Genomic DNA, 16,231 nt, shown 5'->3' with positions numbered 1-16,231 from the left:
CAAAAATATCCAATATTTTTCTTTTAATTCCCTTTTCATATTGACCTCAAGAAAAATCAAAAATTGAGTTCAATTTTAGGTGTTTCTTCATAATGCCTAAGGTTGAATTCTCATAAAAAATACCAATTGAGTCTTTTTATTTGCAATTTTTGCACATTTTAGGTCTAGACATTCAATTGCAGTCCCTTTGAACTTCAATTTGATCAATTGCACCCTCAATTGCGCCAATTGCACGAATTAGGCCAAATCCCCAAATTATTTGCAATTTAGTCCCTCAATCGGCCAATTTTCGAAATTACTTTTAATTGAGGGACTATCTTGATAAAATTGGACTGTACCCCTATGTTTTCATTCATTTTAAATCAATTGGCATAGGTTTCATAGTCCAATTTGGTCAAATTAACAGTCAATTGAACTTTTCCCCAATTTGGGAATTTTGAAAAATTTGGGGTTTTCATGCAAATTGACAAGATCTTTTGGGCAAAACCACTTTTTTAGATAATATTCAGGGTCCTAAGTCCAATTTTGAAAATTAATTGCAAAAATTCCTTACCGATTTTGATTAATTTGGAAAATTGTGCATAAAACTCTGTCCGAACCGGTTCAGACCGGTCTGACCTCCGGTCGAACCGGTCGAACCGGTCCCGAACAGTGTCTTCTTCCTCGGGTGACTCGCGTGATTTTGCAGGTTCGTGGGTGAACTTCAACCATCAAATTGAAGGCCAATTCAAGCCTAATCGAATGAATCAACTTGGGGGTTTTATACATTGGATCGATACCTATTGATTGGGATTAGTTTCGCGACCAATGGTCGCCGGAGGAGCTCCGGCGGGCCAGTCAAAGTTCCGGCGCACAAAAAGTCAACATTTGCAAAACCAAATGCAATTCGTGTTCGTTTAAGGCTCAATGGGGACTTGACGGACTTGGACGGAATCATAACAGATTCCGTCGCCGTCCAGCGACCCAAATGGCACGTGTGTGCGCGTGTGAAGTGCTCGGCCAGCTCAAGCTCCGCGCGCATTTTTCAAAGGTTGGGTATAAATAGCCAAGAAGGTTCTCGATCCGAGAGAGGTTTATTCGTGCTCGTCCGAGTAACCGAATAGAGAGAGAAAGCGAGAGAGTTAGAGAGAGACGCTCTCGGGCGACGTCTTCGCCGGAGTTCAACTCGAAGCTGCGCGACTTCGGCCGCGAATCCGGGGCCAAATCGGCGCGGCGGATCATCACCGGAACTCCCTCCAAGCTCGGGCGAGTTGATCGCACCAGCTCGATCGCTTGAATCGTCCAAATCGGGTGAGTCGAGCTTGCGATTATCCTCTTGTGCGTCTATGGCATCTCACCGATTCATGCACGATCCTTGCAATTTTTGTGTGCGTTTTTGTCCTTGTGCATTGCTGACCACGATCGCATCTTGTTTGTGCATCGATTTCCCTTGAAACCTCGAGTCGGACCTCCTACTCATCGCGGTGCAGCCGGACTTCCGCCAGACAAATCCGGCGACTCCGGGCTCGATCGGAGCCCGAGGTAAGTGTTCTCGACTTAACCTAAGCGTGCCCGAAGCTCGAATCTGATTGTTATGCTCTATATTTTTCGATTGGAGTTCGTGTTGCCGTGACTGTGAATAGCTCGATTTACATGATTTAGCCGTAGAAATTGTTCGATATTTGAGTATGTTAATCCGGATGTAAAAACGAGTAGTTTGGCGTTGGTTTGGGTTTGATCGGCCGAGGTTTCACCGTTGGATCTCGCCGGGAAACCTCGGCCGTCCGTCGGCTCGTCGCAAGGTTGAAGACGACGAGGCGACGTGTCGGGGTCAACTAGTCAAAGTCCAACGTGATGTCTTGTGAGTTGTCCATGTCATCGTTGACTCGGCCTAGTCGTTGGCGCGAATAGGGTGAGTCGGCCAAGATCCGACGGTCGGGGTATTTCGATAGGTTTGATTTAGGGCCGTCGGATCTGGCTTTTGTATTTTAGAAATTAGATAATTAGATAGAAAATACAGAAAATGCAAAAACGGTGGCGCTTCATAAGGGTGATGCGTCGTCGTTTAGAGCAGATAGGGAACGGACGGCTCGGATCAAGTCCGAGATTAATCGTGGCCGTCCCGAGTTTTAATCAATGCGTCGTCGTTTCGTGTAAGATGGCTGAAGCGTCGTCGTTTAGTGGCATAGGTGAATCAACGGCTCAGATCGAGCCTTAGAATTAGATCGTGGCCGTCCGTTCATTGTCAAATGCGGCGCCGTTTGGTTTAGTAGGAATTGACGGTCAAGATGAAGTCTGAGGATCTAATCTTGGCCGTCCGTCTGTTTAATGGCTTTGGCGGCGTCGTTTTTATTAGATGACCGGAGGCGACATCGTTTTGTTCACTGGTGTTCGGACGGCTGAGATTAATTCACGGATCGATCTCAGCCGTCCATTATTTTCTTTTATATCCGAATATTAGAAATTAGGTTTAGAAAATCAAAAAAATATATACAAAAATAAAAGGAAAATAGGAATACGGCACCGTTTAGTATGTAGGTAGTTCACGAGTTGGTCCGCGAGCGGTCGGACCGGGTTGACCCGGTCGTTGACCGGGTTGACCAGGTCCGGTTTATTAATAAAAAATAATAATAAATAAAAAGAAATTTCCAAAAATCCAAAAAAATTGCAAAAATACTTAGAAAATTCAGAAAAATTCCCAGATTTTCACAAAAAAATTCTAAAAATTTGTAGATCGATTCGGGACTCATAAAGTCTGGATCGAAAATTTTTGAAACTTCGAGGGTCGATTAATTTCGATCCGGAAAATTCCTAATATTTTTTTAGAAAATAAACAAAAATTCCAAAAAAATAGAAAAAATTAAAAAAATTCCATAAAATCACAAAAAAATGGGAAATGGCCACATTCAACTGGCCCGACCCTAATTTTGTGATTTTCGGGTCCCTAACTCCCAAAAATGACCATTCTACCCTTACGGGCCTTCCGCCCCAAATTTTTACCAAATCACCCCGACACCCAATTTTTGACTTTTGTGTGGGTCGATAGGGCCATTTTATACATGTTTGTATGATTGATTGATTTGATTGCTTGTAATGATTTTGATTGCGCATTAAATTTCTTGATTGTGATTGATTAGGATAGTAAAATCCCATCTGCATGAAAACTTAGAATTGTTAGGACCTACCTCACCCGATATTGCATCCGCATGAATTCCTAGGTTAGAAAAAACAATCAACATCGGTAACCGAAAGGGCGTCAAATATGAAATTTGGCGTAACCAAGTCCCCGGACCCAAAATCTCTGGTTTTCGCGGAACCGAACGGTTTCTCCCGACCGCTCGGTAAGGTTTTCCGATCGTACCTTCCAATAAATCGATCGGTGGCGACTCCAAAATTGCATGTACACATCGCACATGCCACCCGACCACACAAGGTCAATTTCGATATTTGATAAATTTTACCCGACATCGCGATTCGAGTAATGGGTCTTGGGAGAGACCCGCGATCCCAAAAAAAAAAAAATATATATATATATATATATATATATATATATATAAAAGGGGGGATCGGCTCGTTAACCCTACTCGCCCCCGCCGGGACCTAAACGATCCGGACCGACGGAGAGGGTCGCGACAGGCAACTCCCTATTCTTTGGTATACGGTATGGAAGCGGTCCTACAGGTAGAGGTGGAAATCCCCTCTTTAAGGATCTGTCTCAAATAGAACTCACGAGAGGATGAGTGGGACCGGCAGAGACATGAACAGTTAAATTTGATTGATGAAAGGCGATTAAGGGCTATCTGTCATGGCCAAAGTTATCTAGAAAAAGGTGGCCAGAGCTTTTAACAAGAAGGTTAAGCCCAGAAATTTTGAAGCGGGGATGCTAGTTGTGAAGAAAATGCTTCCAAATGCACAACACCCATGAGGCAAATTTATGCCAAATTATGAAGGCCCCTACGTGATTCGAAAAGTCTTATCGGGGGGAGCTCTTATACTTGTAAACATGGACGGAGAAGATTTGACAAGTCCGGTAAATGCAGACGCCGTGAAGAGATATTTTCCTTGAAATAAATTGAGCTTCAAAGCGATTGATGAGCAGATCCGAGTCACATAAAGATTTTGCATTCGCATGACATTTGCATACATGCATTTGCATACATCCGTATTTTGCAGGTGAGTTGGGAATCATGAAGAACTTTGCAGAGCAATTGGTCAAAACAGGGAAGTTATACATTATTTTGGACTACAGATTTTGTGTATCTTTTAATTGTTTCCTTTTGTTTTTACGGGAAACGGGAATCAACGTCCGGAGGAGATGAGAAGAAATCGCTTCGGAATTTAGAAATTTTGAACATTTTGAACTGATTGATTCCTTTTGTTTTTACAGGAAACGGGAGTCAACATCCGAAGAAGACGGGAGGAAGTCGCTTCGGGATTTGAAATTTTGAACATCTTTAGCTGATTGTTCCCTTTTTATTTTTACGGGAAACGGGAGTCAACATCCGAAGAAGACAGGGGAGGAAGTCGCCGGGATTTGAAATTTTGAACATCTTTAGTTGATTGTTCCCTTTTTGTTTTTACGGGAAACGGGAGTCAACATCCGAAGAAGACAGGAGGAAGTCGCTTCGGGATTTGAAATTTTGAACATCTTTAGCTGATTGTTCCCTTTTTGTTTTTACAGGAAACAGGAGTCAACATCCGAGGAGACAAGAAGAAGTCGCTTCGGAACTTAAAAATTTTGAATATCTTGAGCTGATTGTTTCCTTTTGTTTTTACGGGGGATAAAAGTCAATATTTGAAGAAGACAGGTTTGAGGTTCTCCTCCTTTACAAAGTATTTTCATACACCGTTATGCTTAAAAAGTGGAAAAATTTGGATTTGCAAAGCAACAGAGCTCTTTCAAAGAAACATTCCTTTCAAATTTCAGAAACGTCTTTTGAATACCCTCTCAATGAAGATTTTTGTGAATGATGAATTTTTGATGAAATGCCCCGAGTTTCTATAAAAAGGGCATGTTTTGAAAGCTTTTCAAAAGACCGATCCTTCAGATGAAAAGAGGCAAACATTATCCTCAAACACGTCCACGATACACTTGAGTGATGAGCGGGGAGTAACAGAGTGAAAAAGCTTATCCTCGGGACGTAGGGGTCATTCGCGGTGATTACATGGATTGAAATGATAAAAGGCATTTCCATTTCAAAATTATCCATACACATTTGTATCCCTTGATAACCACTTTGAGCCAAAAAGGGAGAATTTTATGAATATAACCCTGTCAAGAACCACCCCACACTGGGGCATATTTGGAGGTTCATTGGATGATTCCTTGGAGAAAAGGTCAAGTAAGACTTTATTGTACTAACTTGCATCAATCTTTTTGTGATAGCTTCAGGTGATTCCTGGCAGAGACTTGGAACACCTCAAAGTGAAGAAAAGCACTTCATTTCTATATCCCAAACACTTACCCTTTGAAAAGCCAATTTGAGCCATTTAATATTCATTTCTAAACCCTTGTTGGTGATCGCCTCCCCACATTGGGGGCAAAACAAAGGAATTACCAGCAATGAGTCAAAAAGCATGATCGGAAGAATTTTGATGCTGGTCTCAAAAGAGCCGATCAGTGCGAAAATGATGAAGAATGAAAGGGGCTAGAAAAAGCAAAATGCCTGGTAAAAGCAAGGCCAAAGCCCATGAAAAGAGCATCCCGAAAAGGGGCAAATTCCAAAGAAAAATCATCAAGATGAAAAGAGGAAAATCCTCAAAATCGATTGAAGAAAGAATGATCATGAATCTACTGCAAAAGCAAATGAAAGCTGAAAAATGTTAAGGTGATCACCAAAGTTCTCCCCTTTTTGAAAATATGGCCGTTCTTAAAGAGCCCATCTTAAGCCAAAATACAACCTGTCACCAAAACTTTTCTGATCTAGGAGGTGTTTCAGGTTGATGCAAGAAATCATACGGGAAGCTACCGCTTAAAGAGATAAGTACAATCCTGTCTTATCATGACTTCGGGGTTCTTGACTTGTAGACCCGAAGAAGCTATTTCTGATCAAAATTCATTTCTAAACCTCAAAATGAATATCCTTTGATAAGCCTTTGACCTGGCCTGAATTACGGTCCCTTTTAAAATGCCTTCTCTGATTAGTCGGATTGTATGCATCTCGAATGATCCCGAAACCTCAAGGTTAGGTTTCTCGTGAGCGGATTTGAATTTCAAGAAAAGCCTTCCCAAATGGTGAGAAACCCTCTTGGATAAAGGAAAGCTCTTTTGAAGAACTTTTAAAACAATCTTTTTTGTAGAACACTCGGGATGTGTCATTCAAAGTCCATCCCCGGTGAAAATTTGAAATTGTGATTGGATACATTTCTTTCGCAAATACACTTTGAAAACTTGTCCGGAATTCTTAAGTTTCTTCCCGGGACTTAGAATTACCATTCTAATGATGTTTGATTAAACTTCCTGCCGGTTCCCTGGTGATCCCAAATCCTCAGAAAAGTTACATTTTAAAGATTTGATTAACTTGGATTTTCTGCAGGTCTTCTGGCATCCCGAGGTCCTCGGATGGCACCCCTCTCGGACAGGTGAGTAACTTGGAGAGACGAAAACCGATCTGCTTATTTGAAAATTTGAAATAGGGTTTGAGCTGCTGTAGGTACACTAGTCAACCTAGGTCCTCGAGATGGCACCCTCTCGGACGGTGAGTAGGCTTGGAGAGACGAAAACCGATCTGCTTATTTGAAAATTTGAAATAGGGTTTGAGCTGCGTAGGTACACTAGTCAACCTAGGTCCTCGAGATGGCACCCTCTCGGACGGTGAGTAGGTGGAGACGAAAACCGATCTGCTTATTTGAAAATTTGAAATAGGGTTTGAGCTCCGTAGGTACACTAGTCAACCTAGGTCCTCGGAGATGGCATCCTCTCGGACGGTGAGTAGTTTGGAGAGATGAAAACCGATCTGCTTATTTGAAAATTTGAAATAGGGTTTGACCTCCTGTAGGTACACTAGTCAACCTAGGTCCTCGAGATGGCACCCTCTCGGACGGTGAGTAATTGGAGAGACGAAAACCGATCTGCTTATTTGAAAATTTGAAATAGGGTTTGAGCTGCTGTAGGTACACTAGTCAACCTAGGTCCTCGAGATGGAACCTCCCCCTCGGACGGTTAGTAGTTGGAGAGACGAAAGCCGATGCGCTTTTTAGATGGTGAGTCCCGCATGGAGGATAACCAATCTCTTTTAAATAGGTGAAACCCCTTTGTTACAAGGGTGAACCTCCCCCCTCGAACGGTTAGTAGCTGGAGAGACGAAAGCCGATCCGCTTTTTAGATGGTGAGTCCCGCATGGAGGATAGCCAATCTCTTTTAAATAGGTGAAACCCCTTTGTTACAAGGGTGAACCTCCCCTTCGAGACGGTGAGTAGCTGCATAGACGAAAGCCGATCCGCCCCCCTTTTTTTAAATGATGAATCCCTAGTGGATAGTCTAACCCATTTTGAATAGGTGAAACCCCTTTGTTACAAGGGTGAACCTTCCCCACAAATCCTCAAATCACCACTCGACACCGGACGGACGGTGACCATTGCAAAATCGCGCCAAACCGTCCACAGGTAATTCCGTACACTCAACTTTTCAACCTCGGATCAACGAATTTCAAACCACAGACAGGTGAGCTACGGGTAGGTCTCTCTCTCTTTTCATCTCCCTTTCACATGGAATGAGCATAAATTGGAAATAATTCCCCACAGAGTTAGAGCTTAAACCGCAAAGGTAAAGCAATTTGATGTCAAGACTTATTTTCTTTAGATTTTTCCCAGTAGAGTTGACAAAAGATCCAGGTGTCACCTTGTCTTTGAAAGCAACCTCTAACCGAGATTACTTTCAAAGAGGGGCAAATGTTGACACCCGAATTTTTAGTTAGTTTTCTTTAGTTTTATTTTCCAAAATTCATTAAAAATTCACAAAAAATCAAAAAATTATAAAATCGATATTGGAAGCCTTGGCCGAGCTTAAGGAACCAATTTGGAACAAAAAATAATTTCTCATATTTTTCGCATTTTTTTAATATTTTAGGAAAATAGGAAAATATTAGAAAATGCATAAAAAATACTTTTCGAGGTCACAAAAATACACAAAAATGTCCAATATTTTTCTTTTAATTCCCTTTTAATATTGACCTCAAGAAAAATTAAAAATTGAGTTCAATTTTAGGTGTTCCTTCACAACGCCTAAAGTTGAATTTTCATAAAAAATACCAATTGAGTCTTTTTATTTGCAATTTTTGCACATTTAGAGTCTAGACATTCAATTGCAGTCCCTTTGAACTTCAATTTGATTAATTGCACCCTCAATTGCACGAATTGCGCGAATTAGACAAAAATCCCCAAAAGTTTTGCAATTTAGTCCCTAGAATTTTTAACTTCTCAAATTACTTTTGATCTAGGGACTTTCTCTGCAAAATTATACCATCCCTAGGCTTTTGATACATTCTAAAGCGATTGGCATAGGTCTCGCAGTCCAATTTGATCGAATTGACGTCCAATTGAACATTTCCCCAATTTGGGCAAATTGAAAAATTTGGGGTTTTCATAGAAATTGAGGTGAAATTTTGGGCAAAACCACCTTTTTAGATAATATTCAGGATCCTAAGCCCAATTTTGAGGTTTAATTGCAAAAATCCCCACTCAATTTCAACTAATCTTGAAAATTCTATGCGATTTACTGTCTGAACCGGTTCGGATCGGTTCGACAGCCGGTCGGACCGATCGAACCGGTCCGGAACTGTACTTCGTCTTCCCGAGTTCATACGTGTATTTGCAGATTTTGAAGTTGAGTTTCAACGATCAAATTGAGGATCAATTCAATGCTAATTGGAGCGATTAGTGTGGGGGTTTTGTTTTTCGGGATATGGTGCGTCGATTGGGACCGGCGGCGCGACCAATCGTTGCCGGAGCACGGCGGAGCAGCCGATCAAAGACTTGGAGGCCAAAAGTCAACATTTCACAATCCGCGTCAAATTGATGCTCGTTTTGCGATTAATCGAGGCCTAACGGACGCGAACGGAATCCTAAGCGATTCCGTCGCCGTCCGGCAACCTATTAGCACGTGACTACACGTGAGAACAGGCCCGGCGAAGCTCACCGTGCGCGCCAAGTTTTCAAATCCGAGTATAAAAGGCTGGGATGATTCTAGAACAGGAGGAGGCTCATTCGTGCTCGCATACTAACAGAATAGAGAGAGAAAGAGAGAGCGAGTAGTGAGAGAAGGTCTAGAGAGCTTCATTGTAGCTCGCCGGAGCTCGTTCGCCAAGGCGGTCGTCCGGCCAATCCAGGCCATTCCAAGCCGTGAAACCACTTCCCGAAGTTCGTCCGAAGTTCGGGCGAGTGTGTGTTTGATTAGTTGTGATTTCGTGGATAGAATTGTCTGATTTTCAACTATGTTGATCCGAGGGGTGAGAGGAGTTGATCGGCGGTGGTTTCACGTCGATCCGGCGAGATCTCACCGTTAGATCTCGCCGGAGGAACCATGGCCGTCCGTTTGGTGTCGTCACGAGGAAGAAGAAGAAGGTGACGTGGCGGGTCGGCGGGTCAAACGAGTTGAGTTGTCGACGTGCGATAGGGCCGGCTCGGATCCGAGTCGGCTCGGCCGTTGGTGCGAGCGGGCTGACTCGAGATCGATCCAACGGCCGAGAAAATTAGGTAGGTTTGATTCTCGGCCGTTGGATCTTCGTTTAGTATTTTCGAAAATTTGATATATTAGATAGAAAATAAGAAATGGTAAAAACGGCGCCGTTTTAGTTAGTATTAGGCGACGTCGTTTAGGGCATGTAGGGATTGAACGGCTCAGATTGAGCTTAGGTTAGATCGCGACCGTCCAAGATCTTGATGGATGCGGCGTCGTTTTGTCCACGGAACCTAGTGCGTCGTCGTTTAGGTGTGTATAGGTTGAACGGCTTGGATTAGATCCAAGTTCAAATCGCGGCCGTCCGTTTGAGTAATAGATGCGACGCCGTTTTTGAGCACGTAGGCCGAACGTCGCCGTTTCGTCTAGAGAGGAGTCGACGGCTGAGATTGATCTAAGAGTTGATCTCGGCCGTCCATTTCTTTATATATTTTTGAATAATAGGAAATTAGTTTAGAAAATCAAAAAGAAAATCAAATAAATAGGATACGACACCGTTTTAGTTGAGTGAGTATTCTCGCGAGCGGTCGGACCGGGTTGACCGGTCGTTGACCGGGTTGACCCGGTCCGGTTTATTAGTAAAAAAATAATAAAAAATAAAAAGAAATTTCCAAAAATCCAAAAAATTGTAAAAATACTTAGAAAATTCATAAAAATTCCCCGATTTTCATAAAAAATTTCTAAAAGTTTCTAGATCGATTCGGGACTCATAAAGTCTGGATCAAAAATTTTGAGACTTCGAGGGTCGATTTATGCCGATCCGGAAAATTCCCAATATTTTTGAAAAATAAATGAAAATTAAAAAAAAAATTAGAAAAATTAGAAAAATTTTGAAAAAATCACAAAAAATGGGAAATGGCCACATTCAATTGGCCCGACCCCAATTTTGTGATTTTCGGGTCCCAAATCCCAAAAATGACCATTCTACCCTTACGGGCCTTAGCCCCAAATTTTTTATCAAATCACCCCGATATCCAATTTTGATTTATGTGTGGGCGGTAGGGCCATTTTTAGATATGTTAAACCTTGATTGGTTGATTTGATTGCTTGTATTGATTTTGATTGCGCATTAATTTTTCCGATTGTGATTGATTAGGATAGAAAATTCCCATCTGCGTGAAAACTTAGAATTGTTAGGGCCTACCTCACCCGATATCACATCTGTATGAAATCTTAGGTTAGAAAAACACTCAACATCGGTAACCGAAAGGGCGTCAATTTGAAATTTGGAGTAACCAAGTCCCCGGACCCAAAAATCTCCGGTTTTCACGGAACCGAACGGTTTCTCCCGACCGCTCGGTAAGGTTTTCCGATCGTACCTTCCAATAAATCGATCGGTGGCGACTCCAAAATTGCATGTACACATCGCACATGCCACCCGACCACACAAGGTCAATTTCGATATTTGAAAAATTTTTACCCGACATCGCGATTCGAGTAATGGGTCTTGGGAGAGACCCGCGATCCCAAAAAAAAAAATATATAAAAGGGGGATCGGCTCGTTAACCCTACTCGCCCCCCAGGACTCGATCCGACCGGCGGAGGGTCGCGCGACCCACCCCTTTGAAGCTGTACGACCAAAATAGAAAAGGGAAAGGAAGAAAAGAAGAGAAAGGGAAAGGAGAGAGGAGAAAAGGAAAAAGAAAGAAAAAAAAAAAGTCACGCGCTCGCCCCACCCGCCACAAACACCTGGCTGAATTCGTTTCACTACATGTCGCAGCGCTAGGTAAGGGCTTGCACCTCTCATCCCTCCTATTGGAGTGATTTTTCAAATTTAGGGAAAAATTCGGATTTTTGGGGAAACTGAGCTGTTGTGTCTGATCTCATGGGCAATTGGCTGTGTTTTTGCTTGGAAATGAAACTTTAGGATATTATGAAGCCGTAGGATTCGACGGATCATGATTTCGTGTTATGGTTTGTCCGGACCGAGCAATTGAAATCCGGTGAGCAGACTTGTTGCGTGTACGGTAGTCTTCGAGGGCTACTTTCTTTAGTTTATGGTTGTCGGCTGAGGTTGGCCCTATTGAGACTTTTGTAGTACGTTAAATAATCTTCGTTTTGACTACAATATTGCAGTAATCGGACTTCGTTTGATCGAGTTGAGGAAGTTCTCGCAATTAGGGCTGGAAAATTCGAGTTTTGGAGAATTTGATGTCGCGGGGCCTGATTTTGGTGTTGGTCAGCCATGATTATTGTACGAAATGACCTTAAGGATGTTATGGAGCTAATGCTTTTGACGGTTTGTGAATTGGATTTACGGTTTGTCCAAACGAAATTTCTAAAGTTCAATGTGCGGGCTGTCTAAGTGTGCGACCAATAGCTTTTTAGCCCATAGGTGTCGGATTATCGACGTTTATACGTCATTTAGTCAAATTTTTTGCTAGCGTAGTATTTTCCAACTTTTGATGTTGTTTTCAATTAATTTTAGGATTTTAAGCTTTGCGGTTCAAGTGACTACTATAGGTTGGATTGCGATTTTTTAAGATGAGATGTACTTTATCTTCTAAGAATTTATAAAACTCATGCTTTAAAGATGAGCACGTGTACTATAGTTTGATTTTCTTGACAAGGTTATGTAAGGTGACGTTTCGAGCATTATTTTTGTATAAATCGGATCGAGCTATTACTATCCCTTTGATTATTTGATATGGTTGTTGACGATTGTTTTACTGAAATGCTGTTTGAGGAACATATTTACGAGCAAGGCTATGTATTTGGTTTGTTAAACTGGATTGTTGTGGTTTTCTAGATTTTGGTATTGTGATTAATGCTCATGTCCTTATGATTAGAACCCACTGAGGTAGGGGTAGTATGCATACTATCGGGACGTCACTAAGCCGAAGCACCGGCTAAAATGGGTGGTAGACTTAACCAAGAGGGGTAAACTTGGTCGCCTAGTCACGTCGTTAAATGTGGCCATAGTTGATGATGAGTATGAGATTATTTGATGGATGGACCACTGAAAGTTGGTTTAATGAGATTAATCAATGGATTAAGCCATTGATAGTTTGTTATTATTATGAATTGCTGTTTGACTTACTTTGTCGATTGCATAATGATTTCTCGACCTGTTTAGAAGATATTGTACTTCTCATTGAGCTGTGGTTACTCACTCTATTATCTCTTTTATTTTTCAGGTTCTTCGGCGAGCTGCAAGTAGGATCGAGCGTCCGTTAGTTATAGGACTTTTGGGATAGTGGGGATATATATATTTTTGGGATAAGTTGTTTATAGTTGGTAAGTTTCGAGATGGATGTAGAAAGATATGTATATATATCTTTTTGGTTATAGTAGATGAGCTCTGATTTTGTGGACATGTGACCTTTTTATCAAATATATATGGAGGTATATATTTTGATATCAAGTTTTAGTTCGAGCTATGTTTGAGGCTGCGTCCTTTGATTCAAAAGGACGGCCGTGTCATGCCCTTTTCTCGGAGATCGGGGTGTGACATTTGTTGGTATCAGAGCATAAGTTATGATTTTGAGTATAGATACGAGACGTTGTGAGATTGTGTGGTAGATGTTAGCGCGTTGTCGTTTTAGATACTAAGGTTATGTTCTATGAGTGGTTTCAAGTAGTTATGAGCGTCGACTCGGATCCACCACTTGTTTCTCTTATCAGAGATAAGGGCAAGAGAGCTATTGACTTCTATCCCGGAGACGTGCCTCGAGGTTCTAGAGACAGGCCTTTAACAAGACATCAAGATGATACGAGAGTAGACTCATAAGAAACAAGAGAGCAGAGCCAATAGCCAAGGGCCCAAAATAATGTATTTGGAGTTATTGAACCTAGCGGTGATCAAGTTTACACCTTTGCCCAATTCGGGAAGGCGAAACCACCAACTTATGATGGAAAAACCGATCCTCTTATGGAAGAATGTTGGATTAGGAAGATCGAGGGAATCTTTAAAGTTGAAGAAGTCCTTGAGAATAAAAAGGTTAACTTTGCAACCCAATACTTGGAGGGTGAAGCTGAGTATTGGTGGGAGGGATTGAAGACCACTCTTGGAGATGAGGACGCGACCATCTATTGGAGGGACTTCAAGGCGGCTTTCAATGCTCAATTCTTTCCGAAGTTTTTTCAATCGAAGATGAAAAGTGATTTTCTACAAATATCACAAGGTGAGTCTACCGTTTCGGAATATACGAGTCGTTTCAACCAAATGAGCAGATTTACAAGGAGTTTCGTCGCCGATGAGAAGGAGAAAGCTGAGCACTTTCAAAGGGGATTATGACCCAAGATTCGTTTTGAACTCGTGTCCCTCCTACCGACAACTTATGAGGGCGTGCTGGAACGAGCGATTAAGATTGAGTAAGAGATCTTGGACAGCGGCATCGCAGGTGCTCCTCAACATAGGAGGCACAAGGCTAGAAATTTTCAAGAAAGTCGTATAAATGACGGTAACAAGCAAAGAGACTTTAGCGGGACTAAGAAGGCGAAGAGTCGAGCTATTCTTGAGCCTTGCACTACTTGTGGGAAATTTCATAGTGGTCAATGTTATTGGAAGACTAGAGTTTGCTTTTTATGTGGAAATGCATGACATATACGACAAAATTATCCTATGCGGAGGAAGGCTCCAGCAGAAGACAGATCTTGTTTTGTATGTGGGCAACCCGGACACCTAGTACGCACTTGCCCTATGCGGAAAAATGTACCTCCGATTGATATACCACAGGAGAATCAACAAAGGCAAAGGACAGTTGGGAAGGTCTTTGAGATGACAGAGGAGGATGCAGCGGCATCTAATGCGGTTGTGGCAAGTGACGTTTCTATGGCCTCACGATATGCTTACGCCTTATTTGATCCTGGTGCAACACATTCTTTTGTTTCCATGGAGTTCGCTAAGAAACTTGATGTGCCACCTAAGTCGCTTGATTGTGATTTGTGTGTGGATACTCCCACTAGGGATTTCTTAATTGTTGATCATGTATTTAAGAGATGTATGCTCTGGATTGATGATGTCAAGATGCATGTGGATCTTGTAAAATTAAATATATAGGATTTCAATGTCATTCTAGGAATGGATTGGTTATCAACTTATCATGCTACGGTTGATTGTTATGCCAAAAAAGTTGTTTTTCACCTCCAAATCAGGCTGAATTCTTTTTCTTGGGAAGTTGTAAGGTTATCTTTCCAAGGTTGATTTCAGTTTTGCAAGCAAGAAAGCTTTTGAAGAAGGGTTGTCATGGTTATTTGGCTTATGTGAGAGACACAAATAAGGAGGTGGTAAAGCTGGAAAATGTTCCCGTTGTTCGAGATTTTCCAGATGTATTTCCTAAAGACTTGCCTAGCTTGCCTCCCCGATAGAGAGTCGAATTTTCCATCGACATGATGTTGGCACCACACCGATTTCTAAGGCACCATATCGGATGGCACCGACTAAATTAAGAGAGTTGAAAACACAGCTGCAAGAACTCCTGGATAAGGGATTCATCCGGCCTAGTGTTTCACCTTGGGGAGCTCCTGTATTGTTCGTGACAAAGAAAGATGGTAGTATGAGGCTATGCATAGACTACGGGGAGCTTAATAAGGTAACAATAAAAAATAAATATCCTTTGCCTCGGATTGACAATTTATTTGATCAACTCCAGAGAGCTCAAGTATTTTCTAAGATTGACCTCCGCTTTAGGTATCATCGGTTGAAGATTAAAGTAGATGATGTACCTAAAACCACTTTCAAGACAAGGTACGACCATTATGAATTTCTTGTCATGCCTTTTGGATTAACGAACGCACTCTTTGCTTTCATGGACTTGATGAACAGGGTGTTCGGGCAATATCTTGACAGATTTATTGTGGTATTCATTGATGAAATTTTGGTGTATTCGAGGAATCCAAAAGAACACGAGAAACATTTGAGGGTTGTTTTGCAGACTTTACGTGACAATAAACTGTATGAAAAATTCAGTAAGTGTGCGTTTGGCTTGATCACATTGAATTTTTTGTCCATGTAATCTCGAAGGATGGTATTTCGGTTGACTCGAAGAAAGTCGAAGCGATTGTTCAGTGGAGACACCCCACCAATGTTACTGAAGTGAGAAGTTTTCTTGGGTTAGCTGGTTATTACGAACGATTTGTGGAGGGGTTTTCCAAAATTACTAATCCACTTACTCGCCTAACTCGGAAGGGCGTCAAGTTCATATGGTCAGATCGGCATGAGAGTAGTTTCCAAGAATTGAAGAGGCGGTTAGTAACAACTTCTATATTGACCTTGCCTTTAGGAACCGGTGGCTTCACTATCTATTGTGATGTGTCTAAAGAATGTTTAGGTTGCGTTCTTATGAAAGATGGTAAAGTAATTGCTTATGCCTCTAGACAGTTAAAAGCACATGAAAAGAACTGTCCCACTCATGATTTGGAGTTAGCGGCTATTGTGTTTGGCTTGAAAATATGGCGGCACTATTTGTATGGTGAAAAATACAAAGTTTTTACAGATCACAAGAGCTTGAAATATATCTTTACTCAGAAAGAGTTGAATATGAGGCAGAGGAGGTAGTTAGAACTTTTGAAAGATTATGACCTGTCCATCAATTACCATCCATGTAAGGCTAATGTAGTAGGCGATGCCCCGAG

At 41.7% G+C, this 16,231-nt stretch overlaps 1 protein-coding gene across 1 annotated transcript; it reads left to right on the top strand.

Annotated features, from left to right (window-relative positions):
* The first annotated feature begins 14,297 nt into the window (after window positions 1–14,297).
* Window positions 14,298–14,965, top strand: LOC125315335. Its single transcript, XM_048279800.1, has 2 exons — window positions 14,298–14,639; window positions 14,753–14,965. The coding sequence occupies exons 1-2, from the start codon at window positions 14,298–14,300 to the stop codon at window positions 14,963–14,965; spliced, it is 555 nt and encodes a 184-aa protein (XP_048135757.1).
* The last annotated feature ends 1,266 nt before the right edge of the window (window positions 14,966–16,231 follow it).

Source organism: Rhodamnia argentea, chromosome 5 (assembly GCF_020921035.1).
Source record: "Rhodamnia argentea isolate NSW1041297 chromosome 5, ASM2092103v1, whole genome shotgun sequence".
NCBI lineage: Eukaryota > Viridiplantae > Streptophyta > Magnoliopsida > Myrtales > Myrtaceae > Rhodamnia > Rhodamnia argentea.
The sequence above is the reverse complement of the archived record's forward strand: the minus strand, read 5'-3'. Positions and strand labels throughout refer to the sequence as shown.